This window comes from Ochotona curzoniae, unplaced genomic scaffold, assembly GCF_017591425.1.
Source record: "Ochotona curzoniae isolate NIBS_2020 unplaced genomic scaffold, NIBS_Ocur_1.0 scaffold_4701, whole genome shotgun sequence".
Lineage (NCBI taxonomy): Eukaryota > Metazoa > Chordata > Mammalia > Lagomorpha > Ochotonidae > Ochotona > Ochotona curzoniae.
Window position 1 is genome coordinate 7,378,334 of NW_024467122.1, and position 22,796 is coordinate 7,401,129.

At 44.2% G+C, this 22,796-nt stretch overlaps 1 protein-coding gene across 1 annotated transcript in view; it reads right to left on the reverse strand.

Moving 5' to 3' along the window:
- The window catches only part of CERS3 (ceramide synthase 3), a 65,173-nt gene that overhangs the window by 30,405 nt on the left and 11,972 nt on the right, over positions 1-22,796 (reverse strand). The window contains exons 2-7 of the mRNA XM_040969188.1: positions 19,437-19,610; positions 14,478-14,592; positions 9,076-9,194; positions 3,891-3,948; positions 3,420-3,470; positions 494-586 (exon numbers count right to left, since the gene is read on the reverse strand). Coding sequence (XP_040825122.1) covers positions 494-586; positions 3,420-3,470; positions 3,891-3,948; positions 9,076-9,194; positions 14,478-14,592; positions 19,437-19,609 — 609 coding nt within the window. The 5' untranslated portion in view covers position 19,610. The remainder of the gene's footprint in view (positions 1-493; positions 587-3,419; positions 3,471-3,890; positions 3,949-9,075; positions 9,195-14,477; positions 14,593-19,436; positions 19,611-22,796) is intronic.

Here is a 22,796-nt window from a genome sequence, read left to right on the forward strand (position 1 = left end):
CTCAAACCAATTCAGTCAACCCAACTTACTTTTTCCCAAGATTAAATTAAACTTGATTTTATTTATCATATACACGTTGCTGCAAACCACCCTTCTATGTGGGGTGTAGCACCATAGTGTTCATGGTTTGATCAACATTATCGACATACACAAAGAAGTCATGTGGCTACATTCAGGGTGTAACATGGGGTTGTGGATGAGCAAAGAGGATCGGTGAGAACCAAACAGCTCCCCCAAGGTCTCTCCCTATGACCTGAAAGGGGACACTGGGTATGTTTGTGACTCAGTTTCTCTGCAAATAAAGCAAAACTAATAATGGCTGAAGTAAGATTTCCTCACAAGAATATTCAAGGTCCCATTGAGAACAACAATAAAATCAATGGACTGCAACTAAAAATACATAGAAAAATACAATCAACTATTGGAATCTTAGGCAGGAGGATGAGAATTTTCACAAAAATTAACAAAGCAGCTTTGTACATAAGATGCTTACCTTCCTCTTGACGTCAGAACCAAGGCTAAACAAGAGAGACAAGTAGAAACCCAGCTCCAAGGTGTAGTACCAGTACTGGGACGGCAGCAGGGGCTGGGGAGAGGAATTCCTTACGTTAAATATCAACAGATTGTTTTAATGCATCAAGATCCATTTACACCCATTTATAGTTCACAAAAATCAATAAAATGACAATGATTTACATTTCTACTTTCAGGAATGGACTAGAGATAATATTCCATGATTATCTATTTCTACAATACAATTATTCCAAAGTCAGGTTAAATGTTTTGTCTAAGAAGTTAATAAAATAGCCACAGCTGTAGATACTTTATTATACTCACTGAGAATTAAATTGGAAAAACAATTTTAAAATCTTCAGAATAACAGGAAGTCTGTTTTGTTGGTCCCACATTTCACCTTGTTTAACATTCCTTGAATACTACTCAAATCTGATGCCTTAACCTCTTTCTTGGGGACAAGCCAGTGGTCAGAACTGGCCCAGTCTCAAAGGGTACAGCAATGAAGTGCACACAAGGACTTAAGGACACTACAAATGTCTTTAAAATTTTTTGTACAATTAGAATTTCCCCTAATGATTTTATAGTTGGGGGCGGGAGCTGATTTCAGCTAAGCTGAGGCACTGTGTCACGTGGTATGACAGACTGTTGTGACCCATCTCCAGGGCCTTTTGAAGTCTCCTTGCACAGCCACCAGGGACTTGGATGGAGTGAGCATGTTGGAAGCTGAGACCTCAAACCAAGCACCATCTAGACATCAGAGCTACCCTGCTGTCCTGCTGCAGAGAAGAGCATCGAGGGCTGAGTGGTAAGGCTACCAAACCCTCTGTGGACAGAAAACGCGTGAACAAAGTCAGAGGATGCCATGGGAAGCAGAGCCTTGGCTCAGCCACGGCCACTCAGATTGGTGATTCAAACCAGGAGCATGTCAGTGGTTGCTAATGTAGGTAAGAAGCTCTGAGGATGGCTTATTAGGCACCAATAGATGACCAACACACTTGACAAGGCACGAGTAAGCTGGAGGTGGAAGACAGTAGGGCCAGGGTTTGGCTGAGCAAACACTTAGGTCTCTTATTGTGTAACCTTTGATTCTTTAATGTCGAGGCTAACATATTCAAATGATTGGTTATCCTGGTCCAATCACCAGTCTTAGCTTAGTTCCCAAGTTAGAAACAACTTTTAAAAATCTGGATAAAAGGAAGAGGGAAAAAAAAGTGCATCTTTTTGAAATATCATACAGCAACAAGAGCATCCAGAACCCAAGGATCCCAAAGAGGAGAGAAAATGTATTAGAGTAAATCCTTTAATTCGAGTGTTCTCTTTATTCAAGAAGTACCACTGACCCAAAGAGAGTACAAAGAAAACCATGCCTCTGGATATCATGGATCCTCTATTGTTCAAATTTATATGCAGCATCAATTCCAGACACTAAGGACCTTTGTAGTTTCATAGTGCTTAGAAACAAGGTGGCAGGGCCTGGTGTGGAAGCTAAAGTCCTCACCTTGTGTGCGCCAGGATCCCATATGGGCACCAGTTCTAATCCCGGCTGCCCTGCTTCCCATCCAGTTCCCTGCTTGTGGCCTGAAAAAGCAGTCAAGGATGGCCCAAAGCCTTGGGACTCTGCACCCGCATGGGAGAGCCAGAAGAGGCTCCTGGCTTCAAACTGGCTCAGCTCCAGCCATTGTGGCCCCTTGAGGAGTGAATCAGTGGACAGAAAATCTTTCTTTTTGTCTCTCCTCCTCTCTATATATCTGACTTTCCAATAAAAATAAATAAATCTTAAAAAAAGAAAAAAAAAAGAAACAAGGCAGCATTCAAGTCAACCAAGGAAAAGAGAATCGCAGAAAACACTGAAGTGTTTTAATTCAAACCACTGAAGAACACCTGCTGGAACACGATTGGCTGAGAACACATCTACCCTCCCTGAGACATGGGCCACAATGAATTAGTCCAATCATGGACTACAGATGTTTAGCCCCTTCTCTAACACCCAGCAGAACTCTCAGAAAGAGGATGTTAATCTGATCATCTACGACTTGTCATATACAGTGTCTCTTATTCAACCAAAAGCTTTCAGAGCATAAGAATGAAAAAGAAGGGGCCAGCACTGTGGTGCCAGCATTCTATATGGGCAGCGGTTCGAGTCCTAGCTGCTCCACTTTTGATCCAGCTCCATGTCAATAGCTTAGCAAAGTACTGAAGGATGCCCCTAGTGCTTGGCCTCTTCCACCAAGGGTGAGACCCAAAAGCTCCTGGATCCTGGCTTCAGACTGAACCAGCTCTGGCAGTTGGGACCACTTATGGAGTGATAGCAGAGGGAAGATTCTCTCCCTCCCCAGCTCCACATCCTTCCTCTGTGTAACCCTGTCTTTCAAATAAGTAAATAAATCTTTCGTATTTTAAAATATGAATGAAAAAGAAACAGCCCCACTAGTGATGCATATATTAAGCTCATCAGACATTGAGTTTAAAACAGCTTCAAAAATCAATTAGAAACTAGGAAATTTTGGTAGAGAAAAGGAAGCCACAAAAAATTAAATGAAAACTGGAGATTTAAAAAATACAATAACAGAAATTAATGTCACAAAAGATGAAAGCTCTAGGGAACTGGAGGACATCAAAGTAGAAAACACCCAGAACTACAAGGCCTGGGGTCTTCACCCTACCTGCAAGCCAACCAGTCAGGTTGTCACAAGTTTTATAGATACCAGGAGAGGAGGAGGCTCCTGGGTCAGAGTATTGGCGACAGTGCCCAGGTTTCAGGATTTGGGTCAGGTCTGCCACCCTAGTTCCTTCCCTCAGGACTAAGCAAACGGGAGCCAGAGCAGCAGGCAGAGTCCAGGGGGAACTAAGCCCTGGCAGGGGCAGGCTGAGAGCTGAGCGAGCCATAGTGCTGAGGGACTTACCTGCTTGGGGTATCCATTCCAAACCTCCCACAGGTCGTATGCCCAAGGTTTCTGGGGGGGGGAGAGAAGCCAAGAGAGAAGTACACTGGTCAGTCCAAGGCTAACTTCAGCAGAAAACAGGCTCTTCTTGATGATCTTTTTGCAAGACAAGATGCAAGGAAAGATCTTGTGTCTCCCTCTATAGGTATTCACACATGTCCTTCTCAAACACCTGTAAGATTCATGACTTGGGAACTAGAGCAGAATAAACTGCTGTAAGCAGAGGCAGCGGCTGTGAGCCAGTGGCTCTGCTATCAAAATGATTCCTGCACCAACCAGATCCGTAACAACGAAAGTATCTCGAGATACAGTGGGAGTTGGGAGAGATCCTGACAGAAACCTCTAGAACTGTCTGGAAGTCTTGTAGCTTAAGAGCCAAAATTTGAAAAATTCAAGACAAATTTCTATCGACGAGATAAAAAGACAACTCACATCATAGAGGAACACAACTCCAGCAATGTTGAGCAACAGGTAAAACGCAAACCGCCAGCTGTGGAGAGAAAGACAAGTGTTCACTGCCGGCCAGGGGAGGCCCAGCCTAAGGGACGGGCACTCAACGTGACAACGCAGGCAAAGCATACGCGAGCCCTGCACTCCTTGCTCACAGCCCTGCCCTGCCCGTGACTGCCAGGCGATGCCAGGGAGTTCTTCCATCTCAGCAGGTCCTAACTTCCCCATCCACACAACAGGTGGAACAAACTTGCCCTCCACAGCTGGTGACAGGCAGTAGTGTGCAGTTCCTTTTGTAGTCTTTCTACCTCTCTGTGTGTTTGCAACTTATACTTTTTATCTAACAGATTGCTGAAACAATGCCATACAGTAGTGTTTGTCCTTACATTTGTGTAAGGTCCTTGGGGAGCCCTCCCTACCCTGCCTATAAGATAGGCAGGAGGCAGGCACGTGAGTGTGTTTCATGACTGCACCTGCAAGATGGGAAGATGGCCACTTGGCTGCAGATCCCTCTAGGATGTATTGTATCTACTTGGTAGGGTTGTGAGAGGCAATCTGCAAGAAGGTGCTGATTATAACGCTGACCTAGGCTGTGTCCCTGAAAGGGCCAGTGTTTAGACTCTGCCCAGGTTGTGTTTTCCGAGCACTGTCTCTACCTCCACACCAGAACACAGCCCTCTTTGTGGCTTGTTTGGATAGGAGAGCAGAATAGGGCTCAACATCAGCTGAACCACAGTAAAACACGAAGGGCATCTTACTAAGTGAAACAGTGGCGACCTGTCTGCACTTATTTTATCCACATTTGGTCCAGCAAAGCTGCAGACAGCATTTCCCTAGATCCCCTGGATTATCTTTGTCCAAACAAAAAGCACAAATCAGGAGAAACAAGATGGCCAGTCAGCCCGCCAACACAGCCTCCAGTCCAGCGGCACAGCCCATTGGAAGTGCTTCTCCAACATTTCCTTGTATCTTGCCCCTATGCTGGGGACAGTGCCAGCCCACCTGAGTAGTCACATTATAGCAGAATTTTTAACACATATCTCAACAAGATTATGAAGTTAGTATTACAATTAATACCTTCTTGCAGATTGCTTCTTACAACCGTGAAAAGTAGAAGCAACACATCCTAAAGAGATCTGAGGTTAAGCCACCAGAGCCTGCCCGAGCTTCTAACACAGACAAGCAGTGCAACCCACAAGCCACAGCATCTCAGAGCATCCTACTCAACTTCAATTCTAGCACATCAGGGGCTCTCAAAGTGAGTGCCAGGGAACTTGGAGGCCTAAGGTTATCATAATCATACCAACCCATCATTTCCCCCTTCCCCTTTCACTCTCTCACATGATTACAACATTGCTCTGAATGAAACTATACTGCTAAAATGAGAGCTTGTACAGTCTTGTGTTTCCACTACAGGGAATATCATGCAGGTATAACACACATAATGCTTCTTCAGGGGCCCCAAGAGTTTTTAAGAGAGCAAACTCTTAAACATTTGACAATCGCTATCCTTGACTGATAATGAGCGATGCCATTTCACTTGCTTCAAAAGAATCTAAGGTTGTAAAACTTCCTTTATTCCAGGAAAGGCTGAGATCCATATAATTGTGGGAAGAAAAAAAAAACACTGTGGAAAAAAAATTCAGAAATGGATGTGTTATGCAAAGGTAATAGTAACAGGGAAAGAGGGAACTTTAGGATGAGAATAGCAGGAACTCGGCAGAGTGACCTGGCTGATGGTGAGAGACGCTGACAGGGCCCAAGGTGGGATTGGAGTGTGGGAAAGACAGAAGACATGCCAAGTCAGGGAGAGTGAGGTAAGACCCTCCTCTGGCACTGGGGGCTCTCCTGCCTAGAATCTGTAGGCACCCAGGAAGTCACATCTTAATGTTGGGGAGAATGCTATTTCAGCTAATAGATTTGATTTCAAAATAAAAAGGGAGGGAGCGATCACTTAGCCTAGAGTTTGGATGCCTAAGCGCGACATCACAGTACCCGAATCAACATGTAATGCCAGCTTCCCGCTAATGCGCACCCTTGGAGGCACATGTGGTGGTTCAAGCACTGGGATGCCTGCCACCATGCGCTCGGGATGAAGTGCCCGGCTTCTGGCTTCAGCCTGGTGCAGCCCTGCTGGGGGCGAGCATTTGGAGCCTGAACCAACAGAAGGGAGAATATTCTCAAACAAGCAAGTCAACTTTTTTTAAAAAATGACCTGTTATGCAATAAAATCCAGAATGCTATGGATTAACATGATAGAGTCACAGGGAAGCCCCACAGAGCCCAGGGTGCCCGGAGCACATCCACTCCTCTGGCCGGTGGAACTGCTGCCTGTGGGAGTGTCACTGGAGCCTGCTGTTGGCGAATGCCTTTCCTGAGATTCCTACAATGCCCGGGCTGGAGGCTTGCCTGGGATTTCTGAAGCACAACCCAGAGCTGGCAGAAGAAAGTGGTATCTCCATAACAACACAAGCCTGATGTTTTCTTTATCTACTAGAGAGCAACATTTAACAGTTAACTGACTTAGGAGAAATCTGTGACATTGCCAAAAGCTAAGACCAACTGGAAATGCCATCTGTGGGTCCACTTACTGTTTCCTGAATATACCTTTTTTTTAAAAAGATTTATTTTATTTTATTTTATTTTATTTTATTTTATTTTATTGGAAAGCCAGTTATATAGAGAGGAGGAGAGACAAAAAGAAAGATTTTCTGTCCATTGATTCACTCCTCAAGGGGCCACAATGGCTGGAGCTGAGCCAGTTTGAAGCCAGGAGCCAGGAGCCTCTTCTGGCTCTCCCATGCAGGTGCAGAGTCCCAAGGCTTTGGGCCATCCTTGACTGCTTTCCCAGGCCACAAGTAGGGAACTGGATGGGAAGCAGGGCAGCCAGGATTAGAACTGGTGCCCACATGGGATCCTGGCGCACACAAGGTGAGGACTTTACCCACTAGGCTACCATGCTAGGCCCAACACCCTGCTTTTGATCTTGGCCTTGCTTGAAAATGCTGCCCTCAGCTTCTGCTTTAAAACAGAAGCTGTATATATATATGTGTGTGTGTATATATATATATATAAACTTACATGTATATATAAAATATACACACATTTATTTATTTATTTAAAAGCCAGAATTACAGAGAGAGAGGAAGAGGGACAGACAAAGAGAGAGTGGGTTCCTCCTTCCACTGGTTTCTCCCTATAAGGTCACCATGGCCAGTGCTGGGCCAGCCTGAAGCCACATTGCCACTATCCCCTTTGCACTGTCACATTCGTCTGGTCTCACAGTGTGCAAGCTGGACAACACTGCTGTGCAACTCAACCCTAAGACCACAGCAGGTGCGGTGGTCTCACACAAGAAGTCCCATCTCCCTAGTGAGAGCTTCAGGCTGCTGATCACACCAGGATTTCCTCTTAAGATCTAGGACTCTGTACAAAACAGCTGTGCACAGAGATGTCCACGGGTGGAACTCCAGGCCCCCTGTCTCTGCACTTACCAGCACAGCTAAGTTCCAGGAGATTGTGCACACGCAGATGGGGGAGCATCAGGTGGCAGTACAGCACAGCAGGACAGGAGTGGGAGACTGACTCCAGCAACTCTCCCAACAGCGGGGGGGAGGGGGAGGCCTACAGCCAGCCAGTTCCCTCCTGCGTTTTTTTGGGGGGGAGGGGAGGTTGTTTTGGTTTTTTTAAAGATTTATTTTATTTGAAAGGCAGACTGACAGAGGGGAATAGACAGAGAGAGAATGGTAGGGCTCCCATCCACTGTGACTTCCCAAACAGTGGCAGTCAGGACTGGAGCAGCCAGAGGCCAGGACCTCTCCTGTGACCATTCCCAGGTGCATTAGCAGGGAGCTGGCTTGGAAGCAGAGCAGCCCTGAATAGAATCAGGGCTCATGTGAGATGCCAGTACTGCAGATGGAGGCTTAACCTGTGTGACATGACAGCAGCTCTGTGCCAGTTCCATAACCTTGAAGGAGGCCTGAGGCCTCCTTCCCTCAACAGGGTCAGCCCCACATCTGCTGTCTCATCCTACTGCTGGGAGGACCAAGCAAGCCCTTCTGGGGAACCATAATGTCAAAGAAATTGTCAGAAAATTGAGTTGAAGTATCATTTAGCTCAAAGGTAGAGAATTAGTCCCAGCTTGGGACTTAAAGATCGGAATCATTTCTTAGCAAGAACAAGCGATTGACAGCAGGGAAAAGGAGAGCAGAATGTGAGACTAGCACCACTTCCTGTTGTTCAGTGGAGATGCTTACAAGGATTCCAAGAGTACTTTGCAAAGTTCCATGAACGTAAGGTTACCAGTTCAGGTGCCTGTGGCCAACCCACAGTGGAACAGCTGCCTCTGATTCCCAGCTCCTGTTCTGACTCCTGCCTCCTGCAGCCTGCTGGCATGAACCTCAGGCAGCAGTAGGCAGTGGCTGAAGTAACAGGCTTCCTGGACTGGTTTTCAGCTCTTAGCTTTGACCCAACTCAGCCCCAGCTGTTGTGACCACCTGGAAAGCAGAGGAGCACTCCCTCTCTATCTCACTCTCTCTGCCAAGTGGACAGATGTTTTTTATAAAGTTCATGGAAAATGTATATTATGAAAAAAACTATGCATAGGTTTCAACGCTTTGTTGGCACCAAAATAAACATCTTTGGCTTTAATTTTCCACGAATTTTCCGAAGTGCCTTTTTACTTGTACCAAGCAAACACTGGAGGCAACACAATATTATCGGATTTTTGAAGCATTAAAAACCAGAGTGAAGCCGCCTGCAGAAAGGATTCAAGGGGGCCAGTAGGTCGACAGTGACTCCAGCTCAGCCCACCCTGTCCCTCCCTGAAGTGAATGGGAGATGAAGGTGGAATCCTCAAGCTGGGAGTCACAGCCATGCTGGATAGAAAGAGGTGCTCACAAGTGGAGCTCTGAGCAACACAAAGATTGCAACTAGGTGAGTAGTTGTGGCTTAAAGCCAACCTGGACCCTAAAAAAGAAAAATCCAGTGATGGCATCCTGAGCTGCGGGTGAAGTACAGGAGCCCTCCTGGCCACCTCAAGAGAGCTTGTGCTTGCACAGTTCACAGCAGGTGGTGAGTGACCAGGCTCTGACCAAACCCATCTGCACCCTTGCTAGTGTTCTCGGACAAAACCACGGCATTATTCCACCCATGCCATCCTTCTTACCAAGCTTCCCGGAACTTCTTCATCCTGGAAGGCTTGTCTTGATTCTGCCGCCTCCTAAACCATCTTTCAACCTGGCGTTCTGTCAAGTTACATTTCTTTGCCAGTCCACAGAGGTCAGTCTGAAATGAAATAACACAAGTGAACTGCAAAGGCAGACTGGCAGGCAAGAGACAGTGAGATCAGGCTCCATGAACTTGCATCCAAGGAAGAAGGATCCTGGCACCAAATTATGAGCCAGGGATTTTCACTGTGACACAGTGGGTTAAAATGCTGTCTGTGATATTAGAATTCCTTATCAGAGCTTCAGTTCATGTCTTGGCTGACCCACTTCCTAACCAGCTCCCTGCTAATGTGTCTTGGAATGCAGCAGAAGACATTGCAAGTCCCTGGGTCTGTATACCCACATAGAAGACTGGCTGGGTTCCATGCTCCTGATTCCCAGTTATTGAAGTCACTTGTGGAGTTAACCAACAAATGGAAGGGCCCTCTCTCTCTTTCTGTCATTCTGCCTTTCAAATAAAGAAATAAATCTTAAGAGAAAAAGAGACCTTGACCAAGGACTTCATCTGTCCTGCTCATGAAGTTAAACAGTCTCTGTAACCAGGTGGAGACCCAGATTGGGTTCTAGGCCTGGCCCAGCCATTGCAGTTCTAGACATTTGAGGAGTTCAATCAGTAGGCAAATGATCTCTCTCTTTCTCTCTCTCCTCTCTCTCTTCCCACCCTCCATTCTTCTTTCCCACCTTCCCTTCTTTCTCACTCTTCCCTCCTCCTTCCTTCTTCTCTTCATGTTTCAAATACAATTAAATCAACCTTTTTTCCCATAGGGGAACTGAAGCTCCAAGAGTTTTAGTGACTTATCCAAATTCTAAAATTGGCAGCAAGTTGTAGACAAGAATCTAGGCTGTGTTAAATGCAGGAAAACTGAAAAATGTCTTGGCCATCCATGTTCACATTAGTCAGATGTGCAGCCTGCTTCAAACTAACCAGGAATAATTCCAACAACCCAGATGGATGCAACAGAAAGTGAAGTTTTGCAGAGTGGAGTAGGGGGAGGGTCTGGGATTTAAAATCAGAGACTGTAAGGAGGTCAGCCCAGAGGTCACAAACTTGAAGGTCAGTTAGGGCTGAGCAAGAAATAAAGATGGCCAAGGAGACCATACCATCCCACAGGGAAGACTGGACTATCAGCTCCTGGCGTCTGCACAGCCCTCTCCAGGCCACTGCAGGCATCAGAGAGTAAAGCAACACAAAGGAACTCATTTGGGCTTTCTCTGTCTCTGCTTGAAAAAAGATTTATTTACCTCTAACATAATTTGAAAACATAAACCAGAGTCACGCGGGCACAGATTATAATTCTAGCGTGTTTGCCCTGTCCACAGCAGAGCATGCTCGGAGGCTGTGATGAACTATATTTTCTGTTCTCTGGGCCCAGCTCCACTGTTACACATGCTGATTTGTTCAAAACTATGAGTGAGAGTCCGTTCACTAGTGCCAACTACTGCTCCGGGTATTGGAGATTCAGCAGTGAGAAAAACAGACAAAAATCTGTGTCCTCATTCTGGAATTTCCCCAGACTTTAGGACAACCCAGTTTTGTTATTATGCCAGCACTTTCACCAGAATCTGCTGAAGCAGAAGACACAAAGGGCAACCAGCTTGCTGTGATCAGCAACCTTGCTTCTCCAGTGCAGTCCAGGGACTCTGCACCACCCTGGCCTCGGCCACCACCATGGCCACTGGGAGGGAACTCTTGCACACATGTGTCTCTTTTAAAATTAATTTGTAAGGTAAGTATTTACTGAACACATACAATGTACAGAAAAACACACAATGTATCATGGGAACGGAAATAAGCATGATTAAGAGACACAGGGTCGGGAAGCCATGTCTAAGCATGTTCCTATGGGGGTTAGGGTGGCTATCTGTGTTACAGCTCTACTGAGCACTCAGGAGTAGGCTGCAGGCCACAGGGACACCGCAGGCAGCACCTACAGAACCACAGTGACTGCCACATAAAGCCCTGGCCTCCTCGCCGAGAAGGCAGCTCTGCAACTGGAGCAGCCCCCCTCCTGCCTCCAATGCCTACCAACTACACTAGGGAGACTACTGCTCCACAAACGTCAGAATATAGGGATGATTCCAGCAAGCAAATGGATGTCCTTACTGACCATAGAAACAGGCATCTGGTGGGTCCTCAAGTGCCACATTGTCCTGATCTCCTTTTCTAGAACAACTCTGCCTCAGTTCAGAAGGACGTGGAGTCAGGAGTCGGAGCAGGAACCTGAACCCTGGCACTCAGACAGAGGGGGCCAGGCAACCCAACAGCATTTCAGCACGAGGCCAAGTGCCCACCCCTGAACTACAACCCTAAACCCCTGGGTGCTCTAGGGTACAAGAGGAAGCGCACAAGGCGGAAGGTTGGTCCAGGCTCTGGCTTTTGATTCCACTACTAGGGAGCAGCAGGACAGCCCAGGTTGAGCCTTCGTCTTCCTCATCTCAGTCATGAAGTGAAAGGCGACTTCCCCTCTAGGTCAGTTTCAGTACTTCTTGATTTTCCTTAAACTGTCACATGCCCATTCTCTTCCCAGAGCAAGAAAACTGGGCAGAGACCAAATTTTCCAGATTATTTCAGATGCTCCGTAAAGCTGACTTGAAACTCTTGTCCACAGTAAGTGCAGCAAGTCATTGCCTGGGACAGCACTGTTCTTCATATTGTACTTTAGGATTGAACAAGCGGAAGATGATAAGATTCCCTGAGTCAGCCCTGACTTTTGAGGAACACAGCCAAGTTTCCTTTTTAAAACATACAAAATGAGGCTAGGCATCACTGTCACCTCTGGCAGCAAAAGGATTCAGATGAATGGCATTAGCCATGATGGCTCCTCACACTGCCCTGTTCTAGGAAAGCAGTCAGGCACACAAGCTGTGAGCAACTGAAGACAGAGACAGCTCTGGCTAGCCAAGAGCCACTCAGAGCACAGAACCTCAGGCCATGGGATGGAACCTCTGCACGTCTTCATGTGCAAAGGGCCTTCCAGGGCATGGACAGCAGAAGCAGCCAAATTCAGCAAATCAAGCCCAGACCCTCAAAATGTCAACACTCTTGCTTTCTGAGTGACTGGCTGTAGCTGTCCCTAGTCATCATCGAGGGCATGCCACTGGTCGGGGCATTGTGTTTCAGCTGTTCTTTACAGACATGCGCTGGGCAGAGAGTGAACACCAGACCTGGTGGGCCGCTAGACCTCACAACTATGAAATTTAAATCTCTGATACGTGCATGGGTGATGCACCACCACCTCCCTGAAGGACTTTTTGTCCTGGGAAGAGAACTGTGGGTTTTAAAACCTCTCTGCACAACAGGCAGAGGCACCGCAGATACAGAGAACTGCTCATGACAGTGACCCCTGTGGATATTTCCTTACTGTCTACAATGCATTCTGGCATCATCAACATGTCATACTTGGGTTTCTATGTCCTAGAGATTACCTTTTTCACCAGTATACTCTGTATATATGATCATTAAAAATTACACCTATCATTAAACATTAAATTTTGCTCTTTATGCCCAGATCATGGCATTGATCGTTAGGGCTCAATATTACAGAAAGCAATCAGCAATTAAATGTATTATATTCTTTTTTAAGATTTATTTATTTTTATTGGAAAAACAGATCAAATTTATGAAGAGAAAGATCATCCATGCACTGGTTCACTCCCCAAATGGCTACAACCTGGAAACGAGCCAACCCAAACCCAAGAGGCAGAAGCTTCTTCCAGGTCTCCCACACAGATGCAAAGTCCCACAGCTTTGGATCATCCTCCACTATTTTCCCAGGCCACAGGCAGGGAGCTGGATGGGACATGGAGCAACACCCACATGGAGCAAGTGGGAAATGAACCAACACCCACATGGGATCCCAGTGCTTGCAAGGTGGGGATTTAGCCCCTGAGCTATTACACCAGGCCCATTATTTGTATTTGTAACTTTGCATCACATTTAGGATGCTGCATATAGCCTGTCAACAGCACAAAGAAATAAGTGCAAATGAATCAAATTCTTCATAGACAAAGGGGGGATGATTTATGTATTTGTTTATTTTTTGCACAGGTGGGGTAAGCCACAGATGATTGAACCAGTTTAGGAAGGCTTTGCGATTGGCATTGCGGTACAACAGGCTACCCATGAGGCCTGACTACTTTACTTCCAGGCCAGCTCCCAACCAACATGTCTGGCAAAGCAGCTGAAGGCGGCCTTCATACTTGGAGCCTTGAACCCATGTTAGAAACCCAGATGAAATCCCAAGCTCCTGACTTCAGTCTAACCCAGCCCCAACTATTTAAACCATTTGGGAAAATAAATCAGTGGCTGGCTTATTCTATGTCTCTCTCCCCTCTCTCTCTGTTACTCTGTCCTTAAAATAAATAAATCTTTAAAAAAAAAAAAGAAGGAAGAGGAAAAAATAATTTTACAATCCAAAACAAAACACTGGTACTTACTTTTTTATTCAAAACAAAATGTTATATATTGCTTTGAGGTAAATTATGATTTGATTTCTTAAGTGATTTTTTTAATTGAGAAATTAATTATGTAAATTTCAGAAATATTTAGCAAAAACAGTCCACACATACAAGCCTGGAATGCTGCAAACAGAGTGCTTAGGTGCCAATGTTATATAGATCTGTACTTCGATTTCTTATCTTTATATGTGTTTGTACATTTTCCTTTTTTTAAATTGTACTTCTGTTTATTATTATCATTTTATAATACAGTTCTACAGGCCCTGGAATATACTTTGTCCTTCCCCAATTCCCTCCCCCCTCACTGAGTTCCCCTATATCATTACTAAAGTATAGCTCTTTCTTCATACACAGTCATATGTCCAACATTGCGGGCAAGGACAATGGCAGACAGTCCAGCATCCTATTGTCAAGATAGAGTAAACAGTTTCATTGGGAGTCCATCTTTGTCTGGAAATAGAGATGCATACTGCATTGTATCCTCACATCTGGATATGACAGTCTCCATTAAACAGTAACTATACATCCCCTTAAATGAAAAGCTACAATACAAAATCAACAACAGGAAGAAAAACAGAAATTTACAATGTCATGAAGTTAAATTACATGCTGCTAGATATGATAATCTCCATTACACAGTTACTATACATCCCCTTAAATGAAAAGCCACAAAACAAAATCAACAACAGGAAGAAAAAAGAAATTAACAACACCATGAAGTTAAACAACATGCTACTGAATGACTAATGTGCCACTGAAGAAATGAAAAAGAAAATCAAGAATCTTCTTAAAGAAAGTGATACTACTGTATGATTTATGAGTCATTGAAGAATTTAATAAGGAGAAAGTATTTTGAAGAGGTGAAACTTTTGTTGGTACTTACTTTTGATGGCTGCCTTGCAGAATGTTTGAAAAAATTCTCTAAGACAGTATTTGGTGTAATCTTTCGGACCGTATCTTTAATACCAAATGTTTTTGCTAGAGGTGTAGCAACAAACCTACAAAAATATGAAAAGAAGTCAGTTCAAGCTGAGGCTGAACCCACACCAGCTGCACCCAGCTCAGGCTGCGGTTCTGGATCCTCTGTAAATGATTTCCCATTTGTTTTGGTGTCACAGCCAACATCCTGTCCCTCTAAAGTTCAGGGGAAAACAAATAATCAGGCATTATTTGCAAGCACTGATTTGGAAATGCAATAAAATACTTGTACAAATTCTAAAATGTATTTTGTATTAACCCACATACATTTATATACAAGATCTAGGAGTTAGGGTGAGCTAGTCTACTCAAAAGTTCACTTTAAGACTCTTAAGGATTGAATTAAATGTTACTGAAATAAATTTTTGATGACATAATCTGAAAGAAATTATGACATAATTTCACATTTTAGCACATGAAAAAATATCCCATGACTTCAGTAAACATTTAGCAATTGGAGAGAGGGGTAGAAAGGTGAGTGTTCATTTAACCTTGTTCTGGCAAGCTTCTTTTCCAAGTGGCTGTGCTGTTTGCATTCCTAGCAGTTCCATAGGGTAGGCATTCGTGTGGGCTGATTTTCCATTCTTTCTATTGTTTCCTAACTCTGGCTTGTTTTAAGTTTCATTTTATTTTTCTACAGTTTCTTACGATAGAAAGCAAGATTATTGATTTGAGCTCTTCCTCCTTCTTACATTTAGTTATTTGCAATTGTAAATCTCCCTCTAAGCACAGCTATTGCTGCATTCTGTATTTTCAGTATGTCATGTTCCTTTTCAATGTTTCCCTTGTGATTTACAAATGCCTTACTGTTTGTGATTTATTTGGGGGTGGAGGTGGGGAAGTGATATTTGGCCTAGCAGTTAAGATGCCTACATCCCATTCTACAGTGACTAAATTCAATTCCTGCCTTTAGCGCCTGTCTCCCACTACCTACTAATGCAGTCCTGGGGATAATTCATGTAATTGGCTTCCTTCCACCCACAGGGGAGATCTGGACTGACCACAGTTCCTGGCTTCAGCTTTGGCCCAGCTCCAGCCCCAGCCACTGTGGGCATTTGGGAAGTAAACCAGCAGATGAAATATATCTGCCCTTGAAATAAGCTTTTAAGCATGTAATTTAATTTCCAAAAATCTGTCCATACTCTTAATTTTTTTTCTGTTACTCATTTCAAATTTCATTTTACTGTGGTTGGAAAACATACTTTGTATTCCAATTCTAAGATTAGTTCTATGACCTAACATACACTCCAGCCTCAAGAACGCTCGTGGGGCACAGAAGAGGCATACTCTGATGCGGGTCAGATGCTGTGTAGATGTCTGACTAGTTGGTTCACAAGTGCTCTTCGAGTTCTACTTCCTTTTTGATCTTCTGCCTAGCTGTTCTATCCATTACTGAAGGTGGGAAATTGAAGTCTTACGGCTGTTGTTGAACAAACATCTCCAGGGAAAAGGCTTTGATTACTGGACAAGCAATGTGTCTGGTCAAATAAAGACAGCTTTGTTGTGGAGTCTCCCAAGGAGCCACCTGACAAGTCAGATAATGATAACCATTTAGTGCTGAGGCTTTGAAGCACTAGCAAGTTCACAGGCAGCAGTCACTGCGGGCGGCTAGCATTTCAAGTCCATCCCAGAGGTGGAGCAGGCGGGATGGAATAGGGCAAGTTAAAATGCCACCAGGCTCACTCCTCTTGCCAAGGTCCAGTCATTTTTCTTGAGTAACAACTCCTTGTTGACTGTAAGCCATTGGCTAATTCTGAATTCTGACAGTTTTAATTCTGATCATTTTTGACTGTTTTTACAGAGAAGAGAACTACCCTGACAGTTTTTCTAACTTCTATTGCACTGTGATTTTTGTTTGAATTTTCCTAATGACTAATGAATATCTTTTATATGCATATTTCCCCTGCTACGGTGGAAGAACTGAAACTCCAGATGACTCCATTCTGCCACCTTGATACTCTCCTCTGTTTAGAACCCATTGTCTACCTGTCTACCTGGCAGTCAAAAGATTAGCAATCCCAGACCTTCTTCTCCTGAATTGTCAATATTCTGTTATAGAGTTAAAGGAATGCGGTACTAAGAAGATATTATGTGTGTTAGGTTTAAACACTTCTCATAAACAGGAGGATATACATAAAATTTCATTGACAAACAGAATTATGAGTTCATATTTTGGTGCAAGTTTTATGAAATCCACGCACAGTCTCTTCTTTCTTCGTGAATGTTCTACAGACTTTCAGAAAACCTCTTGTAGAAGCCACAGCCTACCGATGGAAGGCTGAGTCCCAAACCCCAGGCCTCCAGAGTTTCTGTGCCAGCAGAGTTTCTCAAAGAATTTCATAAAAGAGGATAAAAATATCAAGAGTAACACCAATTCCAGGCAAAATCCTGGTCTAGTGTGCATATTTTGTGACAGTCAGCAGTAGCCTTTTCTCAACTCCCGAAAACTGGAGTATAGAGGTTGCTCTGTCTCCTCCAGCCATGACAAATGGACTGTCCCACGGGGACCTCATGTTGTCAAGCAGAAACCTGCGTGTGAGAGGGCTGGTCATGGCAGAGTTCAGTATAGAAAGGCCACCCTGATTGTGCTACTTCTCCCAGGCTTCTGGTTCTTTGGGTAGCATTATTTACTTTGACAGAATCTATTTACTCTACAAGAGTGAAAAGTTAGGCAGCTTCAATTTCTTTCAAATTATAGTTAAGACACATAAAGAATGTCCAGAAGGGAAACCAGTCAGCTGTCCCCACCTCCATGTCACACCATCAGCCACCACTAATGTCTGCAAAGAAAAGCAAGTCTCAAATGCAAAGCAAGAATCAGTCACTTTTAATCTGTTTCTTCATTTCATGCTGGCCTGCCTGTCCATTCTTGCTTTTTCGGGAAGGAACATTACTTCCTCCTTGCTTGGCTCTTGGTTGGTACCAACAGACAGAAATAAGCCATCTACGTGATGGCTCGTGATCCTTTCACAGAGTGCGAAGGTGTAGCACAGACACAGTCTGGGATGGAAGAAGAAAGCTCCCTTATGCTAGCTATATCATAGGAGACATTCCACATAACTGTTTAAAAGAGCTTAGGAAATTTCACATTAGTGATGATCTCATTAAACTGCTACTTTTGTACTCTCAGGGACATTTACTCTCCCGGGCCATTAACAGTACTTCACTGCAAATTCAAGCAGCACTGACATAGCAGGGAAAATACCCGGTCCTAACACATGGGCTGGAACCCCAGGTTTGTACCTTATGTGCCAATTGTGTGATCTTGACCTGGTGTCTCACAGATGGAGGTCACGCCACCTGTGACCTATTACACCATTACTTTCTATCCAATGTAAGGTATTAGTGATTTCTTTAATGACAAATGTTTTAATTTGCTACAAAAAATATAGAAGCCATGAAAACATATACATGCTTCACAAAGTAGGAGTTCTCTCCCATGCTAAGTTGTCCTTCCATCTGTTGTACTAAGAGGTTCATCACAGAATGGAAATGGCTAAATGTACGTTAGTTGATTTAGTATTGTAAAGCAAGAGGAAAAACAGACTCTACTTAACCCATTGGTAAGAAATGACAATACTTCTAGTATTATAAGATCATGGAGTTTTTTCCTGATTGTTCTTGCCCAACACATAACAAGTTTGTTTCTTTGGCAACCAAAAAGAACTTTCTGGTTCAGTGTTCTAGACAAACTGTGAAAAATAGCACTGCACACCAAAAAAGTAGAAAATCTGTAACAGAAGTAAGGACTCTAGAAGCCAAACTCAAAAGATAGCCAGAAGCAATGCAAGAACAGCATGTATTTCAGGATAGCAAGAAGGAATTCAGCGGCTCTGAAGTGCAGTAGCAAACTCTACTTTGTTTCTTTATGCATGCTTTAACAAATTCAACTATGCAAGGAAAAGTAGAATTAACCTTTAAGAAGGAAGTAACATTTTCAAAAGCCCTCAACAATGATTGAGTGATATCTAGGGGCTCCCTCTCCTGCCCAAAAGCAACAGCACACTGTTGGCCCCAGGAAAGCTATTTGTAGGAAACCCTTTTGGAGAGTCCGTGAAACAGGGCTGGTCAAATTAATCCTGAGATAAGAACCCTGAAAATGGTTACAAACATATGATCTGTATTATGGTTCTTTTCAGACAAAACGATCTTTATCAGATTTTGTCTTAAGTTTATCCAGCTCTTGACATTTGAATATTCTTTCTGCTCTAAATGAATTAATGTGCTAGCAACAACAATCTGCCACACAGACAACCACCTTCATCTCCTATTGTAACACCAATCTGAGCTTTAAAAAAAAAAGGTTGGAAGCAATATCTAATTAAGTTTAAATTTAATCAAGAAAAAAAAGACATTTACTTATTCTAGGAAAGCAATCTGGTATTTTCTTTTATTTCCTTATACTTAGGAATTGAGTCAGCAATAAAACTTCAAATAAATCTTTAAAGTAAGCTAGGTTATACAGTAATATTTGGCATAGTCTTTCATGAACCATTTTTGTTACTTTATAGGCATTCTAGAACAATACTGTATCTTCAAGTCCTGTATTCTTCTACTGCTGCCTTTTGGGGAACAGAGAAGACAACCTGGGTACCTGGTACCCATGTTGTTGCCAACAGTAACAAGTTCTCCTTCTCTCAGTCCTCTCCACCCTAAACCTTTGGACTCAGAGGAATCTATGGTTTTCATTTTGCCCAATTTGGCCTCTAGATTACATCAGGTGCACTTGATTATGTGAAATCCCAATAATCTGAAGCCCATCAGTGCCTCAGTGGCAACCTTTGAACAACAGACTCTCTAAGGATTTCCACGAGTTTAAGCCTGGGGACTTACTGGGGAGGGAAAACACCCAACCATTACTTACTTTTCAAAGAAATGTCTAATAATCAGCAAGAGAAGAGCACAGGGAATCGCCATGTACAAGTGAGAAGGCTTGGCAAACACAAGTCCATTGTGATCGTCCAGATCTGACCACTTCATCTTGGGAGGAAGCCAGAATCTTTCCAACCAGAACCATTCTTTGAATGTCTGTAACATTCTAGAGAAAAGGAAAAATAATGTTATATCTATGACACAAAAACTTGAAATTCAGACAATACTGAGCATCTTCACCTAAAATATCCAAGTCAGAAGATTTTGAAAATAAGTCAAAAGTGGAGTTCTGTTTTTCAGTGTTTCATTGATCTTTCATTGCATGAAATAATAATTATTCTTCAAATATTCTCAGAGCAACTTTGTCTATGGCACGGTAAATGGAAGTTGCAAACACCACTGTTCACACTTTGGGGAGACATGTATGAATATAATGGGTGTATTTTCCTCTTACATGATTCAAGACCTAAAGATTAACAATAGACTCAAGGAACTCAACCAGCCAAAAAGCCTCCTGACAACCCCAGCTTCAGGTAAATCTTCACCAAGACCAAGACTTGTGCTAGGAGATAAAGGACAGACACGCCTAATTTCATATTGCAGCAAGGAGTTTAAATTATTCCAGGTTGATAAATGCTTTTGGAGATTTTATAAGCTGTGAAGCACCATGCAAGGCATTGAGGACACAGAAATGAACAAGACAGAGTTACATCCTTAAGGGTGAAACAGGTTCATGGCACAGCAGGCTTGAACAGACGACTTTGACGCTTTTCAAAAAGTCCAATAAAAACAGCATATGCACAGTTGTGTGGGAACAAAGTGACGGGCACTGAGCCCAGCCAGGAAGCATCATGGAAAGATAACGGCAACAGATGGCCCTTGAGACGTCTTGAACAGTAAGTGGACATACACTGGGGAAAGCAGAAAAATAGGAAAAGATGGAATGAACTTTTCAAGAAAGCACTTATTGTACAGACCAGTTTCCAGAAGTACAGAATAACTAGAATCGTAGGGTTCATCTCAGTGTTCAGCCTGTGAGCTTTCTGATCTTGGCATTCTGACCCTGCGGATGGTCTGTTCTACCTTTCAAAGTCTAATCAGCAAAAGGAGTTCAGATTCCCAACAGGGCAGCCACAGTAACTCCATAAACACCTTCCTGATTTAGAAACACCGAGACATAACATGGAAAACTACAGCATGTTGGTGCTGCCACAGTGAAAGAATCCAAGGTGTGGAATGCTGAGCTGCAAGGGAATTGCACAGACAGTCCAGGTTTATTGTCCTGGCATAATTACTAATAGCTCCTCTGTTCAAAATGTCTCAGTTTGGACAATAAATCACAAGGTCACCATCATCACAAGGCCACCGAGGAAGGCAGGACTGGGTCACAGAAGATTTGCAGGTCACACTGACTCTTGACTTTCACTAGCAAGGCACACTTAGGATGAGTGCCATGTTTAGATATTTCCATCAAGTTGCTTTGGCAACCAAGTCCTGTGTTAACTCAGGTGGCATCCTCACGCCAGTTAAAGGGAGATACCTCTGGGCAGATACAACTCTTCAGCCCAGCAGAAATGATTTAGAAAATCGACAGGGACTTAGGGAGAATGAACATCAATATTTTCCCACAATCTGTCTCACAGTGCTACACTTAAACCCTATCTCCTTACACGCCAATCAAGTCCACCTACTCTCCCAGAAGGCACCTGTGTCTCCAGGCAAGGAGGTACACCATGAAGAGCCCGGGAAGATGAACTCCCGGAGAAGCTTATGTACACTACACCACTACTACGCCCAGCTCCACTGCTCTGTGTATTCAACGAGGGTGCCATATACAGGACTGCTGAATGTGGGCATGGCACTCATTCTGACCCACTTTCTCTCCTCATGGGCAACTCTGAGGCCCTCTCAAAGTTCCTATCTCTTCTCATGGGACTGCCTGCTTGTCTTCCTGCCTGAATGTATTCCTACTCTTCCTGTAATAAATTCTCCTCTCATTGATGCACCTTACTGATGGCTTTGTGCTGAATCCATCTCACACACGGCAAGGGCTTGGAGTGAAACCTGGCCACCACATCCCTATGACAGAAGGAGAGCTGAATTTCATTCTGCAACTCCCGCCTCCGCCCCATCCAGGCCCACACCTGGCAGCTCGGTCGGCAGTGGTGCGGAACACATTTCCAGATATGGAAAGCCAGGAGAGCAATCAGGAGCTGAGACCAACAGGTTTAAGATGCTGCTAATGACATGGCTCCAAACTGGAAAGAGAACTAAAGGGAAACAGAGAGAATTGAGACTGCGGTGGGAAAAGGGACAGAAGTCAAAGAATCAGTGTGGCAAATGTAAGCTGGAGGTCCAGAGGACAAGCTAGCTTGGCAGGAAAAGAGCGGAGCACTGAGGACAGCTCCTGGGTGTGGACCATATCCCTCAGAGAGACCCAAACCAAAACCAGGGATTGAATTCTGGTAAGGAAACTCTACCTCATCCAGCCTCCTATCCACTGCTCAGGCAGAATCTCCTCCGGCCAGCCCCACCCACACCTGCAGATCTGTGCCCTGGCGGGAAGGCAGCCCTCTCCAAGGAAGGTGATTTCACTATAAAGCCTCCCTTGAGAGGGAGAGATAAGAACGCTTTATACAACTGCAAAACTGTGAAAAGATGTAAAGATTACCTGCGAAGATCTCCTGAAGATTTCCTTCTCGTGGGCTTTGGGGTGACCCAGAGGAGAGAAAAGCTCACAACTGAGTCAGGACTGACTGGCTGTGGACCAGAGGAGCAGCAGGGCCCACCAGCGAGGGCGTGGACCCACTGCAGCAGTTCCTCTGATAAGGCAAAGGAGGGCCCAAGCTTGGTTGCCTGGGCCACTGACACAACTGACCAAACGAAAAAAATCAAGAAATCTACTTAATTTCTCACACCAAGGGACAGCTCAGGTCAAGAGCAGGAACAATTATCGGAGTCAAACTCTAAACACAATACAGCGTTCTGAAAGACCCTGAAAATCAACCTAGGCTAAACCCTCGTCCCAGCCCCAAGTTCCTCAACTGCATCAGAATGAGGCCCCAAGCTCAGGCATCTGAGAATGTATAAGCTCAACTATAAAAAGACACTCCAACTTAAAAATGGGCAGGAGATCTGACAGACATTTCAACAAAAAAACATATACAAGTGGCCAATAAGTGCACAGAAAAAAAGCTCAACATTATCAGCCATGAGAGAAACGCACATCACAGCCACACCCAGATACACCCTCACTCCCACGAGGACAGCTGCACTCAAGAAGATTACAGGCGGTGGAAAAACGCGGGCAGCGCTGGAGGGCCTGCAGAGTGCCACGCCTGCCCCTGCACTG